Below are 18,197 nucleotides of genomic sequence, written 5' to 3' on the forward strand. Positions count from 1 at the left end.
TTTTTTTGTAGAGATGGAGTCTCACCATATTGCACAGGTTAGTCTCAAACTCCTAGGCTCAAGCCATCCTCCTGCTTCAGCCCCGCAAAGCGCTGGGATTACAGGTGTGAGTCACTATGCCCAGCCTCAAAATTGTATCCTTGATTTCCCTTTGAACTGAAACCAGTCCTCCCTCAGTCTTCTCCCTTTGAGAAAGCCAGTTGTTTAAGCCAGAAATCTCGGAGTTAGCCTTAATTCTACTGTTTTCTCTTTCTCTGACCCTCATTGTATCAGACCTGTAAGTCTTTCCCATTCTACCTCCAAAATTTAGCTCTTTCGTCCATCTGCTGGTTTCCACTTCCACTCCCCTTAGCATCATCTCTCAATGGGATGCTGCAATACCCTTCTGATTTTCCTACTTTTCCTTTTGACTTTCTACAGTCCATTCTCCACATAGTAGTATGATTTGGCCCCCACCTAGCTCTCCAAACTGGTTTCATACTACTCTCCTCACTCCCCACTCTCCCAACTGGCTTTCTTTCAGTTTCTCAAGCCTACAATGCTCTCCCTCCCCTCTAGGCCTTTACAAGTCCTGTTCCTTCTGCCTGGAACTCTTTCTGGACCCTGACCCTACTCCACCTTCAGCTGGTTTTGTTTGGAAAACTCCTTATATCCTTTAGGGCTCAGCTTAAGCATTGCTTCCCTGAATCCTGGGGTCTGTTGGTTGGATGTTTCTCCTCTGTGCTCCCAAAGCATCTTGTTATCCCCCCGGCAATTGTCTTGGGTTGCATTTGTTGTTGTTGCTCCTGCATAGGACTGTGAATGCCTGAAGGGTTTGGCTTTCTTTTTAAAAATTTTCTTAATTTAACTTTTATTTTAGGTTCAGGGGTATATGTGCAGATTTGTTATGTAGGTAAACATGTGTCATGGGGATTTGGGTTTGGCTTTCAATTGTTATTTTCATCACTATTCTAGTCTAATACATAGTAGGTGCACCACTGAATTGATGGGATCAGACTGAGAAGAGATTGTGGTAAGAAGGGAAACAGTAGATGGGTCTGGGAAGAAAGGGGTCCAGGAGAAGAGGAAGGAGAGACAAAATGATTATGTAAGGGAAAGGTGGGTGAAGAAGATAAGTTCTGGGAGGGGAGGCAAGAGAAGGGCTCATGAAGACATGTCTGGGAGGAAAGAGAGAATAAAGGTTTGAGAGGCAATGGATAAGCAGATCTAGGAGGAGAAATGTTGAGCAAGTGCTTCCTAAGCACTAATGCACAGACTTAAGAAGAAAGGAAGGGAGTGGTAGAGGATCACCAATAGGAGGAAACTAAGGCCAATGTAGCAAGATTTGTAAATTATTTAAAGCTTATTCAATTTAAAAGGCTACTTGTCATTCCGGACTTATTCTTTGAAAAGTTGGTATTAAGGTTTCTTTTGTAAAATAAGAGGTGGTAGTATTTTTCAATGCCCTTAATTACAAAATTAAAAAGTTTGACAACCATATGCTGATTCCCCCTCATTTAAAAAAATTTTGTAATTGCACTGGTCCACAAAGATCCCAAATTGAGGAGACCTCTGGGAAGAGCACATTCTGTCAATGGGTCTCAACATTTTGGTCTCAGGATCACTTTACACTCTTATTTAGGAAATGACCTAAATGTCTTTCAACTAGTGAATGAATAAACTGGTACATCTGTGTAATAGAATACTACTCCACAATCAAAAGGAATGTACTATTGATACACACAGCTACATGGGTGAAACTCAAATGTGTTATGCTGAATGGAAGAAGCCAGACTCAAAAAGCTGCTTACTGTTATGTTCTATTTATATGACATTCTTGAAATGACACTACTGTAGGGATGGATAATAGATTAGTGGTTGCCAGGGGCTGGGGTGGTAGAAGGGGTTTACTACAATGGTGTGGCATAAGGAAATTATTTGGGGTGTTGAAAATCTAAATTGTTGTTACATAACTCTATGCATTTGCCAAAATTCATGGAGCTGCACACCGAAAAGAGTGAATTTTATACATCCCTCCACATTTTGTCATTCAGAACCTTAATATCTATGCAAATTTAAAAATAAACAAATAAAAGATATTAGTTAACGAATTATTGAGGACTCCAAAGGGCTTTTATTTGCCTAACCTCCAAAGGGTTATATCTATTGACATTGAATATATTTGAAATTAAAACTTACATTTTAACTATTTATATATTACTTTAAAATAAAAATTATAAACCTATTACATTATAACATAAATAATATATATTTATGACAATTATAGTTTTCAAAACAAAAAAATGGCAAGAAAGTGGCATTATATTCAATCTTTGCAAATCTAATGTCTGGCTGAGCACAAGGCAGCTGGATTCTCATATCTGCTCTTACACTCCAGCTGTTGCAATATGTGGTTTTTGGTTGAAGTGTGTAAAGAAAATCCAGCCCCACAAAGATAGGGAGGTAGAGAAGGTGGGTATTTAATAGCCTTTATAGGCAGAATTCTAAGAATGACCCCCAAATGACCCTCACCTGCTTATACATTCCCTCTCTTTTGGGAGTATTTCTGATGAGATATCACTCCCATGTTTCTGTTAGTTATATGGCAAAGTGAAATTATCAAGGTTGTACTCACCTAATCACGGGAGTCCTTTGAAAGAGTTCGTGGCCGGGTGCAGTGGCTCATGCCTGTAATCCTAGCACTTTGGGAGGCTGAGGTAGGCAAATCACCTGAGCTTAGGAGTTCGAGACTCCCCTGGGCAACATGGCAAAACCTACCTCTATCAAAAATGCAAAAATTAGCCAGGCGTGGTGGTGCATACCTGTAATCCCAGCTACTCGGGAGCCTGAGGCAGGAGAATCACTTGAGCCCAGGAGGTGGAGGTTGCAGTGCAGCAGGCTGAGATTGCACTGCTGCACTCCAACCTGGGCCACAGAGCGAGACCCTGTCTCAAAAAAAAAAAAAAAAAAAAAAAGTTTTCTAGTGGCGGAAAAGGAAGTCGGAAGTCAGAGAGATGCAAACTTGACTATGCTGTTGATGGTTTCCAAATGAAGAGAGCTGCGTAAAAAGGAGTGTAGGTAGCCTCTAGGAGCCACGGGCAGCCTCTGGATGATAACTAGCAAGTCAAGGGGGCCTCAGACCCACATCCTGAAGGACCTGGATTCTGCTAACAACCTGAGTAAGCTTGGAAGGGGACTTTTCCCCAGAGCCTCCAGATAAGAGCCCAGCTCAGCTGACCACTTCACCTCAGCCTTGTGAGATCCTAAGCAGGGAACTCAGGTGAACACACCTGGATTTCTAACCTATGTAACTGCGAGATGATAAATGGGTATCATACTAAGTTGTTAAGTTTGTGGTAATTTGTTATGGCAGCGATAGAGAACTAATAAATGGTGTGGGGATTCTTGATAACTATACCTAAACTTCACAAGTGGTTGTTTCTTAATGTTTCTTTGCAATGCTGAATCTGAAACTAAACTGTATCAGTGAACTTTTTGTACTCTGTTACATTAAAATCTACTGGTCCGCCAGGTGCCGTGGCTCACACCTGTAGTCCCAGCACTTTGGGAGGCTGAGGTGGGTGGATTGCTTGAGGTAAGGGGTTCAAAACCAGCCTGGCCAATATGGCAAAACCCTGTCTGTACAAAAAACACAAAAATTAGCCAGGCATGGTGGTGTATGCCTATAGTCCCAGCTACTTGGGAAGTTGAGGCACGGAAATTGCTTGAACCTGGGAGGCGGAGGTTGCAATGAGCCAAGATTGTGCCATTGTGCTCCAGGGGGGGCAGGTGAAATACTTTTTTTCTAAAAAAAAAAAAAAAAAAAAGAAAAGAAAAATCAATTACACTTTGAATGGATCTGTTATCCATGCTTGATTTTGTAACATCATGCATTAGTCATCTGGAAAATATCTGTCTACCCAGTTATGCAGATCTTCCCATTGTTGACTCGCTTTTTGATTGTACAATATTAAAAAATCACATTCATTAGTATCCCTACTAATCTTATTAGAAAGCTCTTTAGGATATTGAGAAGCTCTCAAGTTCACAGTGGCTGATACAGGTTTTCCAAAATTGTACTTTTTCCTTGAAAGCTTAACTTTTATTATTGACAACAAATAGTAACAGTTGTTTTCCTTGAGGTGACAGGATCATTTTGTCCATTTTTAACAAAATACTTGCCAAGCACCCAAGTTCGAATAGCCACAATTTATCTGTCAATCATTCAAGTAAAAAAATAACGTGCTCCCCAGCACTTTGGGAAGCTGAGGCAGGTGGAATGCTTGAGCCTGGGAGTTTGAGACCAGCCTGGGCAACATAGCGACACTGTGTCTCTACTAAAAAAAATAAAACAATTAGCTGGGCATGGTGGCACAAGCCTATAGTCCCAGCTACTTGGGAGGCTGAAGTGGGAAGATTGCTTGAGGCTGAAAGATCGAGGCTGCAGTGAGCCATGATGGCATCACTGCACTTCAGCGTGCATGACAGAGCCAGACCCCGTCTGAAAAAAAAAAAAAGAGTTCCATAAAAAATTCGCTAGTTCAGCCTGCAAGTCAATTGTGCAAGTGCTTTTCCTCATGACAATTGCACTTCAGTATGCAAAAGTGCTTTATATATCCATATATACTTCCTATTTTGTCACACAGATGATTACAAAGACATACTCAAAAGTTTGATATTGAATAAAAATTAATAACTTTTGCTGTTTCATTGAGACATTCTTAAATGAACCTGACATTTCTTCTACCAGGAATACATTGGTGACAAAGAAGAACATGAATACAATGTAGTGTCACTGCCTTGATCCATGCATGCTAAGTTGCCAGCACTTTCACCCACCATAGCTTTTTCATCCTCAGTGCAAATGTCAACACAGCAAAAAAAGGCAAATAACGTCTTAGTACTATATGAAACGAGATCGTTTTTTGTTTGTTTGTTTTTAGAGACAGGGTCTCACTCTATCGCCCAGGCTGGAGAGCAGTGGTGCAATCGTAGCTCACTACAGCCTTGAAGTTCTAGGCTCAAGTGATCCTCCCACCTCAGCCTCCTGAGTAGCTGGGATGACAGGTGTGCACCACCATGCCCAGCTAGTTTCTATTACTTTTTTTGTAGAGACGGGGTCTCATATGTTGCCCAGGCTGGTCTGGAACTCCTGGCTTCAAAAGATCCTACTCCCAAATTGCTGGGATTACAGGTGTGAGCCACCATGCCTGGCCCCATGAAAGCAGTTTTGACTGAACCTCCTGAATCTTAGGGGCTCCCTGGATCTTTGGACCACATTTTTAGGGCTGCTGGTCTAGGCTGAGGCTGGAAGGGGAGGGAAGAGGCCTGGGAAAGAGTGGAGATGAAATTTTAATAATGCTTAGAAATGTCCTGTCAGTAGAAGAGACAGCTGGGCATGAAGAGGAGGAGAGGATTCCTAGGTTCCTTCCCAAAGGACCTCTGCTGTTGTTGTGCCCTTTCCTACTCCTGACCTGCCTTGTTCATGAGCTGTTCCTGCCAAGTCAACAGCAACCCTCTATAACTACTCATATCCTGGGATCTTGAGTGCTCTGTCTTACAAGGCCCCAATACGAACAGAGAATCCCACCCTGGCCCATGCACCTGTCATAGCTGTCTGCCACCCTGCCGTGGAACCCCAAGGCTACTTGCTAGATTAAATCTGTCTTCTCAGACCAATTACCTGTGTCAACACCATTCCATTTGCATGAAATGAACACCTGCCATGTCCCCAGTCCTGGGCCAGGTGCTAATGGGAGGGAGGAGACGAGACTAAGCCACAGCACCTCAATACAAAGGCTTGCTTCCTATCCAAAACAGTGACTGAAAAAGAGGGCTGACACCCCTACATGGGGGAAAGCTCAAATGAGAGGCCTGCAGAAGGAGGCAGATGTTGGCATGGCTTGGAGGCTTCCTGAAGTCAGTGTGAATTCAAGGAGGACCTGGAAGGGAGGGCAGAATTTGTGTCATGGGGCAGAGAGGTGTTCTAGACTTGGAAGGGGTTAGGGGTGTGGAGATGGTCATGTGCAGGGATACTGTAGTAACAAGCCTGCTGGAAGTAAGGGGGAGAACAGGGTGGAGTCAGAGGTGAGGCTTGAAGGAATAGGGAAAACGTGTAAATGCCTTTTATTCCCATCACTCATGAGCTGCCATTGCGGGTGTCTGAGCAGGCTGGAAGCTATTTTCTGGGAAGCCAAATCTGGCCCAGTATGCAAAACACCTGAAAGTATGTGGGACAGAAAAGGAACACTAGCTTCCATACAGTATTTTATTTCATCCTCACTCTAGTCCTGGGAGATGGGTACTATTGTTTTCATCCCCAGGAAATTGAGGCTCAGAAATTGGTTCACTTACCCAACATTACCTGCATGGTAAAGGATCGAGGAAGGCTTCCAACCTAGGCCTACTTCTAAACCCTGTGCTCTGAATAGCCACAATGTATGCAATGATGGAGGGGCAAAAGGAATAATCATAATAGTCACCATTTACTGAGTGCTAACTACATGTCAGGTTTTAAGCAAAATGCATGCACTATTTCTTTCGGTCTTCACTGCAACTCTGTGAAGTAGGAACCATTATTTTTTCCCCACATCCAAGTCTAGCTGTAGGGCCTAAGCTTTTTCCACTTTAAGTTTGACTGCAAAAGTATAGGCATTAGACAAGAAGGCCCTGAGTTAAGAGTGGCAGACAAACCTCTCAATAGCTCCTTGAGCCTGGGTAAATTGCTTAATCTCTCCATGCCTCAGTTTTATGCTCACCTTTATTTTTATGGCTTTTTTTTTTTTTTTTTTAGATGGAGTTTCACTCTATCCGCCCAGGCTGGAGTGTACTGGTGTGATCTCATTTTACTTCAACCTCCACCTCCCAGGGTTCAAGTGATTCTCCTGTTTCAGCCTCCCGAGTAGCCGGGATTACAGGTGCCCCAAGCCACCACGCTCAACTAATTTTTGTATTTTTAGTAGAGGCAGGGTTTTGCCATGTTGGCCAGGAGGGTCTTGAACTCCTGACCTCAGGTGATCCGTCCATCTCGGGCAGATCACCCAAAGTGCTGGGATTACAGGCATGAGCCACTGCGCCTGGCCTCTGCTTACCTTTAAATGGCAGCAATAATAGTAACTACCTCATAAGATTTTTGTGAGGAGTCAATAATAAAACAATAAAGCACTTAGCATGGTGCCTGGCACACAGTAAACAGTCAGTAGATGTGAGCTATTTTTCTTGTCATTGTTTTTGTTAGTTTCTCAGGATCCACATCCAAGGAAAATAGCTGCCACTAGTTACTAGTATCTTTTGCTTACTTAGCCAGGATCATCAGGACACTAAGACAAAAAGGGAAAGAGGAAAGACCGCGCTACTGAGAATTCAGCATCGCTTCATCTTCCCAAGGTCTCAGGCCAGGCTGGGAAAAGGGGCTGTGTCAGAGAAGAGAGGATGAAGAGGCTGGCCCAAGGAGCCAGGGGAGGAGCTGGATGGAAGGACAGGACGGAGAAGGGATGGAGCCCAGCTGGGAGTGACGTTTCCAAACACCCCCTCCTGCCCACCTTCTTCCTCAGAGCTTTGTTTTTCTAGGCTTCTGCAGTCCAAATGAGGAGCAAATGGGGAGCTGCGAGAGGTTCTGCCAAGAGAATCTGCACCACATGGGCCACAGCCCTGGCTCAAATGGTGGACCAAGCGGCGGAGGGTGTAGGAAGAGAGCTGACCCGGGAACAAACTGTTCTCCAGAGGGGACCCCCCGTCCCAGGAACCCAAGGGACTGCATATAAGAGTTGGCACATTTGGGACATTTGGACTGGAGGGCAGAGGCCCCAGGCACCATTTGCTATTTATGATTTGGAGGCAGGCCCAGGTTGGGGAGAGAAACTTATCCTTTGCTCCTCTTTCAGAGCAGGCCCTATGTTACTTCGGGCCCCCACCAGGCACCCTCACTGGATGTTTAGGCCTCCTGCCTTCAACCCCAGGAGCCCCAGCTTGCAAGGCAGAGGGCAGAGGGAAAGAGGAAGAGCTCCTTTCTGGAGAGGAGTTCAGAACCTGTTGCTGGAACTTTCAACCTGGCATTCAACGTTCTCCTCCCTCTGTTGCCCGCTGGCCTAGGCTCTCGCTTCCCAAGACAGCCCACTCTCCCCACTGTTCCCCAGTGGCAGGGTAGGGCTGGGCAGTGGTTAGGAGCACAGAGACTCCCCGAGTTCAAATCCCAATCTTGTCACTTTTAGTTCTGTGACCCTGGGTAAGTTCCCCGGTCTCATCTTTAAAATGCAGCTTTTAATAGTATCTTCCTCACTGGGTTGTTTTGTGAGACTTGAATTAATTCACGCAGAGTGCTTAGAACAATGCCTGGCATATAAATATTTAACAAATGTTCTCTACTCTTATTATCCACCTCTGTGTCACTTTTCTCTGCCAGAATTGCATTTCCACCTGCTCTCTGCCTCCTTAAACCCAGTCCAGCTCAATCTCCCCCTCCTCCATGAAATCTTTGGGCAGTATCCAGTCTCCTGACCTCTGTTACACCCAGCAATGAGACCAGAACCATTTTGAGAGCAAAGGACAATGACGTGAGCAGCACTAACTAAATAAATCACAGAATAACATCTGCGCTATTCTCCTTAGTGCTATCAAACTTTTTGACTGTGACCCACAGTAAGAAATATATTTTACAGCATGGCCCAGTCCATGCATTTGGTATCAGTGTATTCATTTGATATTCAATGCATTTGTATATAAACATTGCTATAGAATATGAAAAAAAATAGCCGTGGGTGTTGGGACATACCTGTGGTCCCAGCTACTTGGGAAGCTGAGGTGGAAGGATCGTTTGAGCCCAGGAAGTCAAGGCTGCAGTGAGCTGTGATCGTGCCACTGTATTCCAGCCTGGGTGACAGGGTGAGACCCTGTCTAAAAAAAAAAAAAGAAAGAAAAAAAGAAAAAAATACACTGTCCCAAGAATGATCCTGAGCATCCAGAGGCCCTAAACCCTGAAAAGTTTGCAGGTGAATGGCGTGTTTGCGGGATGGAGATAGAGTTGAGGGAGGCTGCAGTGGATGGCGTGTGGAAGGCCTTCTGAGGCAGAAGACCAGAGAGCAGGCTGAGCTCAGATGTGAAAGGGCTTTAACTGCCACACGAAGGAGTTTAGACATTTTCTATAGGCACTGGAAGTTTTTAAGGAGAGGAAGACCATACTTGGCTATGTATTTTAGAAAGATCTCTGGGGCAGCTGTGAGAAGAATGGATTGGAAAGGCTAACTCACAGACAGGGAAAACTATGAGGAAGCTCTGTTGAGCATCCAGGTGAGAGAGGATGGATGAGGCCATAATTTAAGAAACAACTGGGAGAGTGGAGGAGTGCAGAACATGGAGGAGACAAAAGTCAGAAATGGTGAAGACTGAAATCAGCAGCCAAAGTTTTGAGCTTGAGTAACTGGATCAATATGATGCTGGTTTCCAAGGTAGGTACGGAGGAGATTTGTCCCGGGAGAAAACAGTTCAGTTTTGGAATAAGTTTGAGATACCCATTGGGAAAATTTCAGTGGGAAACATAGCTCTCATTCTTTCATTCATTCAATAAACATTTATGAGACTGACATAGATAAACTAACATTTTGTTTTGCCAAAGTAGAAACATTAAAGAGATAAAGTAACTTCCATCATTGCCATCATTTCAAAGAACATTTTACAACCAAAAAGTAGGAAGAGCATAATCTCAGAACGAAGGAGAGTCCTTTATAATTTTTTTTTTTTTTTTTGAGAAGGAGTCTTGCTTTGTTGCCCAGGCTGGAGTGCAGTGGCACAATCTCGGCTCACTGCAACCTCCACCTCCTGGGTTCAAACAATTCTCCTGCCTCAGGAGAATTTGTAGCTGGGATTACAGGTGTGTGCCACCATGCCTGGCTAACGTTTGTACTTTTAGTAGAGACGGGGTTTTGCCATGTTGGCCAGGCTGGTCTTGAACTCCTGACCTCAAGTGATCTGCCCGCCTCAGCCTCCCAAAGTGCTGGGATTACAGGCGTGAGCCACAGTGCCCGGCCTAATCCTTTATAATTGAAAAGATTTATTTATTGAAAAACTTTCCTAGTAACGTTTTTTTTCATTTTGCCGTGAAAACATCGCTGTATAATATCAGCCTGCTTTGTGGACTGTAATTGGAGAACCACTGATTCAAGGAATGGGCAGAGGAAGAGAGGCCAGCAAAAGAGACCATGAGGAATGGTTCCAGAGGCAGGAGGAAAACCAAGAAAGCGTGATCATGCAGGCCAAAAGAGGGGACAGTTTCAGAAATGAGGACTTGGCCAACAGTGTCTTTTGCCACCCAGAGTTCAAAGAAGTAATCAAATTTGGCAATTAGGAAGTCATTGGTGACAGAGCCCTTTCACTGAGATAATGTGGCTGGAGCCAAACTCCTTTTGGTTGAGGTGTGAGTGGGAAGCCAGAAAAAGCGGAAGTCTAGCATGTAGACTACTTTCAATAAATTTGAGACTGAGGGAAAGAAAATAGAGAGAGGAAAGGAGGGAGGGAGGGAGGGAGAGAAAGAGATCAAGAGAGAAAGAGCAAGTTAGAGGAGCAAGAGAACACACAGTGGAGGGGAAGTTCTTGTTTTTTGGGATAACAGAGACAAGCATTTTATAATCAGGAGAGAAAGAGCTGGTATAGAGAAGCTGAACTTTCCCAAAGACAAGAAGCATAACAAACGGCTGGAGGAAGGGCCCAGGAAGGAGATGGATGAGGCCAAGGCCCAGGTGAAGGGATTAGCCTTTAACCAGAGGGGCACCTTGTCCCCTGAGAAGAGAGGGCTGGAGGGGAAGGAAGTTGGAAAAGCAGGCCAAGTTTGAGGGGGGAGTGGGGCAGGGCACTGAGGTAATTCACGCTTGAAGGCCTCTGTTTTCTCAGGGAAGTAGAAGGAGAGGTTATTCCACGCAGAGAGGGGAGGGGCAGAAACATGGTAAGGAGGTGAAGGAAGTTTGGAATGTGGCCAAAGCAAAATGTGGAGGCTGGAGCTGGGGCCTTGACAAGGGAACATGCTAAAGGATGACTGAGGGGCGCGGGGAGTCAGCTGAGATTGGTCAAGTCTGTCTTCCCTCTGCGGGTCTTGTCTCCCTCGCTAAGCTTGAGGCAGAGTCCACGGCACTTTCCTTTCCTGTCTGTCCCTTCGCTAGGCAATGCTAACCCCAGTACTCTCAGAAAGGTCTGGAAAAGCGATCACTGGCAAAACCCAGAAGCCCTATAAGGCTGTTACGGGGAACAGAAGTAAGATCTTAATTGCTCTGATAGGAAGGTCTCCATCTTGGTTGATCCAGACCTTTTCTGCTGCCTTGCTGACCAATTTACTCCTGTTTTGTGTTAAGTGAAAAGAAAAAAGCCAACTTTTACCCAGCAACACTTGCAGGCCTTAAATCTTACAGGCCAGGGAAAAGCCAACAAGAGGAGCCAGCGGCTTCATGTCCCACAAGCTAAATGAGGCTGAGGCAATTCCTAGGAGGTAGCAAGACAGAGCCATGGTGTAGGGAGGACAAAGACCCATGGAAACAGGACTGAAGGCTCCCTGGGCTCCAGGAGAGCATGCTGGGAGCTGAGTGTAAGTGGAACCCTGAGGCCTGCTAGTCAGAGGAGTGAAGGGACTGGTCAGCTCCTAATGTGAAGGGAATGACTGAAGGAACACAAGTTGAAGATGGGAGGTGGCATGATGGGTGGCATGGTTGAGTCTGGTCAGGCATGAGCCCCGAGCTCAGGAGGAATATCTGCCTCTTAGCCCTCTCCCTCCTTCCTTCTGCTGATTCTCGGAGGCCACTTACAAGTGGAAAAGATCCTAGAGTGTGACAACAGGTATTGTGCTTCTTTCTCCTTTGCACGCCATCTCCTTCCAGCCCAGTCTTTTCAGCCTGACTCCTTCTCTGAGCCACAATCCTCCTTTCAGCCAATGATGCAGTCAATACAAGCAAATGCTCAGCTCATGAAGGTAAATTTGGCAAGAACTCTCGGAGATTGATAGATGCTCCGGCTCCCCAGCAACCCTCTCTTTCCCCACAAGATTTCCCTCTTCAGGACCTGGGATCTAGCTTGCACTTAGAAAATTTGGGGACAGAGAGCTCTCTCCAGTCCAAGGCAGCACATTCCACTGAACTCATTTCATCTCATATAATAAACCTCTGTTTATTGAGGGCTGGGACTATGCCAGGTCCTTGGGTTAGGTGGTGACTGAGCCATTAGAAAGTTTTCCTTTGATTGAGCCAAAATGTGTCTCCCTGTAGCTTCCAGCCATGGGCCTCAGCCCTGCCCTTTGAAGTCACCCAGAACAAGTGTAATCTCACTGCAGTCTAATCTTCAGATATTTGAAAATATCTGTCATTCCACCCAGCTTTCTCTCCTCCACGGATAAACATTTCTTTCTTGGTTTATGTTTATTTTTAGTGCCTTTCCTTTTCATTACTCAAATAATATCAGTTCATTGTGGAACTTTTTAGAAAATTCAGAAAAACATAAAGTAAAAATCCACCCCACTGTTACTCCCAGAAATGACAACCTTAGCATTCTTTCTTCTCACCAGTCTTATTTTTTCTCTGCACACTGTCCATTCTACATCTTTTTTCTTACCAAAATGGAATCATCCTTTAAGTAATATTTTAGACACTTATTTTGTTTTCACTCTTTCAATATGTTAACTTTTCCCTCATTCTTCTACCATGCCAATTTTAATATGAAATTGTGTAACTGCCCAATGATTTATCTAACCAGCTTTTAAAAGTGAGACATTTAGGTTGTTTTCAATTTTTCTTTGCTGAAAAGAACATAGTGAGACTAGAATTGGAAGTGGGGTGAAGATGGGGTTTAGGTGAACAGAGAAATGAGGAGCCCTTAAATTAGTCATGCTATCTTACCATCTGATTTTTTTCCATTGTCTGTGTTGAAAAATTACACTTCCCAGAACATGATCATGAGCACCTGCTTGGTATTCAGTTGCAAGCATTTGCCCTAATTAATGTAACTGGTTTCCTATTATTGGACATTGAGGTTGTTTCTAATTTTCGACCATTACAAACCGGACTGTGATGAACACCCAAGAAGCTAAATCTGTGCTGGGGCTAGACACTGAGGTCAGGAGGAATATTTTCGAGACCTCTGAAGCGGAAGGTCCCTGCCAGTAGTTGTAACTAGAAGCTTTCTGGCAAAGGCCCAGAAGGCTGGCTAAGGCCGAGGACTGTGCTCAACCCTCTGGGCTTGCCCAAGTTCAGTACCCATTTATGTAGCCCCCGTCAGAGAGTGTTCAGGCTGGCATGGTCCTATGGGACCACTGGGTCAGCACCCTCATCTTTCATGTGAGGGAACTGAGGCCTAGGGCTGGGGCTGGTCCTTCAGCGGCTCTGTAGTCCGGCAGAACTTTGCCTCTCCCCAGCACCCTGGCTCCTGAACTGGAAGCTGAGCTCTGAGGTTTGGAATCTCACCCAGAGGCCTGTGAAATCCTGCCTGCTCTCCTTCACTGGGCCACTTACTGCTGAGGCTGGAGGGGGCACTTTGGCAAATGAACTGATCAGTAAGGGGCTGAGGGGCATTGAAAGAAGAGTTAAGGTTTACTGTACAGGCAACTGGGCCTGCTGTGCCCAGAATGCCCCCTTTTTTCCCTAACCCAGATGATATGCTTAATGGCAGTCACCCTATATTCAGGTCCACCTGGCAAATCTATTTGAGGTTGAGCTGAAATAACAAGTGAGTCCCTCACTCTCCTTAAAGAAGTCAGCTGTCTCTTCTTGCCAGGAATTGGCTTTGTTGAAGGCCTGTCTATTCAGCCCTCTGTCCCTGACAGCTCTATGGTTTCAGAGTGCTAATGAGCTCCTCTCCTTCCCCTCTCAGGCCTTGCTACTGCCTGGAGAATTCACACAAATGGTGTGCGATTTGCCCCTTCTGTGTTTTCCTTTCTGACTTGGAGGCAAAGCAAATCCCTCACCTCCCACTGACACCATGTTTATTCAACTGGGAGAGATTTCACACCCAGGAACCCAGCTCTCCCTCCTTGAGCCCCTTCCCTAAATCTTTGTCCCCCTCCGGAATCATCCTACCCCTGTCCTCCCTGAATAATTTATAAGACCAGGCAGGGCTTATAAAAGGGTGTCCCAGGAAAGGCCAAAAGAGTGCAGAAGTTTCTGGGAAGTAGGGGACCCCACAGTCCGCCTGGCTCTGGTCCCCTAAGAATGGACTCTGCTGCCTGTGTTGCTGCTGCCACCCCTGTTCCAGCCCTGGCCCTGGCCCTAGCCCCAGACCTAGCACAAGCCCCACTGGCACTCCCTGGCCTGCTAAGCCCATCTCCCCTTCTCTCCTCTGGAAAAGAAGTAGATGGGAGTGAAAGGTAAGTTGAGCGTGGCCTTTGGCAAACTGAACTTAGGCTTGAGGGCTTCCGGAGAGAGGAAGGAAAATGAGATGTCCAGGGCACCCTGTTCTCTGTGAAGGGGAAAAGCAGTGGCCTCATAGCCCTGCCTCCTCATCTCTAGCTGGAATATCTCATCTGGCTTTTCACCTCACTAATCCCGCTGGGTGGCAAGAGGGGACTTGGGGACAGTGGCTGTTGCCAAAGCTGAAGGTGAAGCAGCCAGGTCTTCATAGGCCAGGTGGTTGAGTCCCCTGAGGGGGATGGGGAGCTGCTATGAAACCTGGGCTGAACACAATCTAGACTGTGGTGGTGCGGAGTGTGGGGAAAGAGGACCAAAGTCTAAAGAGGCCCTTGACTGGGACATTGTCTTTTTCCTGACCACGACATAAGATTTCCATTGGCGGCCGGGTGCGGTGGCTCAAGCCTGTAATCCCAGCACTTTGGGAGGCCGAGACGGGCGGATCATGGGGTCAGGAGATCGAGACCATCCTGGCTAACACGGTGAAACCCCGTCTCTACTAAAAATACAAAAACTAGCCGGGCGAGGTGGCGGGCGCCTGTAGTCCCAGCTACTCGGGAGGCTGAGGCAGGAGAATGGCGTAAACCCGGGAGGCGGAGCTTGCAGTGAGCTGAGATCTGGCCACTGCACTCCAGTCCGGGCGACAGAGCGAGACTCCGCCTCAAAAAAAAAAAAAAAAAAAAAGATTTCCATTGGCTTTTTTCCTACCTCTGCAAGTACAGTGGGGAAGCAGTGGGCCCAGGAACATTTCTGGCCCTCTTCCTCAGCCCAGGAAGATGGTAGAGCTCTGAATTCTGCTTCTTGGAGCAGGAAGTAGGAGGCAAGATATTTTCCATCTAACCCCTATTCATTACTCCAAACATTTAGCCTTCAACAAACATTTACGGAAACAGCTACTGTGTAGCAGATATTGTGCTAGGTGTTGAGGATTCAGATACGATTGAACATATCTTTGAGCTTAAGAAGCCCAAAGACAAGTAAAGAGACAATTACAAAACAGGATGATAAAAGCAATAACAACATTGCTGAAGCTGAGAGAAGGGGCATCTGTCCTGGAATGGGCTCAGGAGGCTTCCTGGAGCAGATGGCACCTGAGCCAAGCTTTTGGGAGGCCTCTTGTTATCTCAGGGAGTCCACCTTTCAGTCTCTTCCTCTAATGATTAATCTCTTCTCTTTGTCCCAGAGGAACTTGTCTCTGGAGGCCCTGGCTGTCTTCCACAAATGACTCCCCAAGGCAGATGAGGAAGCTGGTGGATTTGGTGAGTTCGAGCCCTTGTGATGCATGACATGCAGCCACATGCATTAACACTGACCAGGTCACTTCCCAGAGAACCCCTGACCTCAGTCCAAGGGTGCAGATCTGAGATAGCATCCTCACAGTTTTGCCAACATTTGATTCCAACAGAGAGCAGATCCAAGTTTTCTGTGGCAATTGGAAAGATGAGGAGACCAAGGCTCAGAGTGGACAAGGGATCTGGGCAGGCCCCACATCCAGTGTGGGGCACTGCTGGTGCTTGAGGCCTGGTCTCCTGGCACCTTGTTCCAGTGCTCTCCCACCCACCCCATCTCCTTGACTCTTTGCTGCTCCAGTAGAACTCTGTCCCCTGGAGAGCCTCCAAACAGGTGCTGGAACAGAAGAGGGAAGCAAACAACCCACAGGATTCTGTCTGCTTGTTTTTTAACCAGAAACAAGAGAGACCCCTTGTTGAGGGGCAGGTATTGGGGGTTGCTGGGTCCCAGAGATGTCTAAGATCTCTTCAAGATCATTTTACCTGCAGCTTTCTGACCTCTGGTACAGACGAGGAAGTTATCTAGCCATGTACTTTGAACCACATGCTAGCTTTTGCTTTGGACAGGCTGCTGGCGGAGCAACAGCTGCTGAGGTCACCAAGGCTGAATCCAAGTTCCATCACCCTGTCAGGTAAGCTTTTGGCATCAAGCTCCAAACTTGACATAGATCCATTAGTTCTTTGAATCTTCACAAAGGTCTTGTGAAGCAGGAGAAGGGAGGGATTGCTATCTATGATCGCTGTTTCATAGAAGAGAAAGTTGGAGCCCAGAGAGGTTAAGGGACTTGGCCAAGGCTGTCTTCCCTGGAGGTATTGTTAATGATGCCCAAGAATGATCCCCCATGGATGGGTCAGTGAAATAATCCTCCGTGGAAGGAGATGGGGGCCACAGGGCTGGAGAATTCTTGGCTAGAAGCCTTCTGGGGTAGGTAGCAGATGGGGTCAGAGCCATAATTGATAGATGTTGGGGCTGGGCCCCTGCCCCCACCACCATAGGTCCATAAGGGGTTACCTTCCTCCATGGGGCCATTTTGTAACAATGCAGAAGGTTCTGTTACAAAACTTTCTTTCTTCCTTTCCCTCTGACCTCATTGTTGCAGCCAAGAGAAGGGGTTTAGGGGCCAGCTTCTTTCTTGGCCCTACTGGCCCCTCTGCACATATGAGACCTGTCTAAGTTAGGGGCCATGTTTCTTCTCTGTCCACAGGCTCTTTTGGCCTAAATCCCACTCCTTCGACTATCTGTACAGTGCTGGGGAGATTTTACTGCAGAACTTTCCTGTCCAGGCAACCATCAACCTATATGAGGACTCAGACAACGAAGAAGAAGAGGAAGATGAAGAGGAGGATGAAGAGGAGAAGTAGGAAGCTGATGAAAAGGGGCCAGAAGGTGTGTGAGGGTACCAGGGCCCATATCCTACAGCACCACAGCTCATCCCCCTTCCCCACCCCTAACCTATCCAAATGGTGGCAGCCAGAGTCTGACTGGGATTCAGTTTGTCTGGCAAGTTTCCACAGACCTCAATTAGATAGAGCTTTCTGGACTGAAAATTGGGTCCTCTAACTGCCCAGCTCACCCTGGCTTACCTGACTGGCCTATAAGCCCAGGCCTCTGGCATCTCATTGTCTGGGCTGCTGTTGTGTTGACCATGGGAGGGTTCTAGGAGCTCTAGAAGAAGGAAGGCTTGCTGAAGCCTCCAGGAAGCAGAGCAGGGCAGGGCATGCCCTTGCGGAGGGAAGTAGTCACTCCTCAAGTCCTTTGACTCCCCAGCCTTCCCAGGTGGGCATGTAGTCCCGTCTCTCTGTGGAAAGCCTGACTTCTGGCTTCACCCCCAGGAATACCAACAGCAGATCCATGCAAGGTTGGGGTGCCTTTTTTGATGAGTCTTACAGTAAGGGAAGGGGGCATGAAGAGAATCGGCTTCCTCTGGGGATGACCCCCATTTTGCCTGCTGTCCATTGAAGTCTGTGTGTTGGCATGAGATGAATCAGGAGAAAAATAAACTGGAGGGTGTTTTCCTTTTTCTTGGAACTGTGCTGATTTCTTAACTGAACTCTGCCCATGCTGTGAAGCCATGGGCAGAGGGGTCAGAGACCAGCTCAAGGCCAATTCATTGCTTTTCCTACCTGAGGTCAGTTGACAAGTTTTTCTTCATGGGGTTGTAGGGCTGGAGACTCAGCATGGGGCCAGGCCCCCTCCATCAACTTGTGAAATCAGACTTGATTAAACTTCAAGGACGGCTTGGAAAGGAAACAAAAAGGCCCCCAAAAGGCAGCTTGAAAGTTAGGGTAGGGATGGAGGTGAGAGGGGAAAAGTGACAGGTGCAGCCTTATTTGAGCCTCAGAGATGGCTGTGTGCATGTGGGGAGGAGGGCTACTAGGTTGTAGCATTTTTTCCCTCAATTCCCTTTGTATTTACTGCAGCTCAGACCCTCATGCTTACCCTTGCTCCAATTACTCTTCGACTATTGTTTTTTGGCCTCCAGCTGTCCCTTTGTGATTCATCTTCCACCCTGACCACCAGATTAGACCATATCATGCCTTTGCCAACACTTTTGGGCTT

At 46.5% G+C, this 18,197-nt stretch overlaps 2 protein-coding genes across 3 annotated transcripts in view; one reads left to right on the plus strand and one right to left on the minus strand.

Moving 5' to 3' along the window:
- Nucleotides 1–17,566, minus strand: part of CLDN2 (claudin 2) — a 30,077-nt gene extending 12,511 nt beyond the window's left edge. Inside the window, exon 1 of the mRNA XM_023203080.1 lies at nucleotides 17,222–17,566. The gene's annotated coding sequence lies outside the window, so the exon portion shown is untranslated. The remainder of the gene's footprint in view (nucleotides 1–17,221) is intronic.
- Nucleotides 14,098–17,666, plus strand: RIPPLY1 (ripply transcriptional repressor 1). 2 transcript variants are annotated; one of them, XM_023203082.2, is made up of 4 exons: nucleotides 14,098–14,308; nucleotides 15,532–15,607; nucleotides 16,205–16,269; nucleotides 16,843–17,666. In XM_023203082.2, the coding sequence occupies exons 1-4, from the start codon at nucleotides 14,154–14,156 to the stop codon at nucleotides 16,997–16,999; spliced, it is 453 nt and encodes a 150-aa protein (XP_023058850.1). In that variant the 5' UTR covers nucleotides 14,098–14,153; the 3' UTR covers nucleotides 17,000–17,666. The 2 variants fall into 2 exon arrangements, with proteins under 2 accessions (XP_023058850.1, XP_023058851.1); XM_023203083.2 differs by lacking the exons at nucleotides 15,532–15,607; nucleotides 16,205–16,269.
- The last annotated feature ends 531 nt before the right edge of the window (nucleotides 17,667–18,197 follow it).

The sequence above is a fragment of the Piliocolobus tephrosceles genome, chromosome 12 (genome assembly GCF_002776525.5).
Source record: "Piliocolobus tephrosceles isolate RC106 chromosome 12, ASM277652v3, whole genome shotgun sequence".
Classification (NCBI taxonomy): domain Eukaryota; kingdom Metazoa; phylum Chordata; class Mammalia; order Primates; family Cercopithecidae; genus Piliocolobus; species Piliocolobus tephrosceles.

Excerpts from the sequence above, each read along its gene's own strand:
- RIPPLY1 (XM_023203082.2), top strand. The coding sequence starts at position 14,154 with ATGGACTCTGCTGCCTGTGTTGCTGCTGCCACCCCTGTTCCAGCCCTG. Across the intron at positions 15,608-16,204 it reads TGAGGAAGCTGGTGGATTTG|GCTGCTGGCGGAGCAACAGC; the intron begins GTGAGTTCGAGC and ends TGCTTTGGACAG. Across the intron at positions 16,270-16,842 it reads AAGTTCCATCACCCTGTCAG|GCTCTTTTGGCCTAAATCCC; the intron begins GTAAGCTTTTGG and ends CTCTGTCCACAG.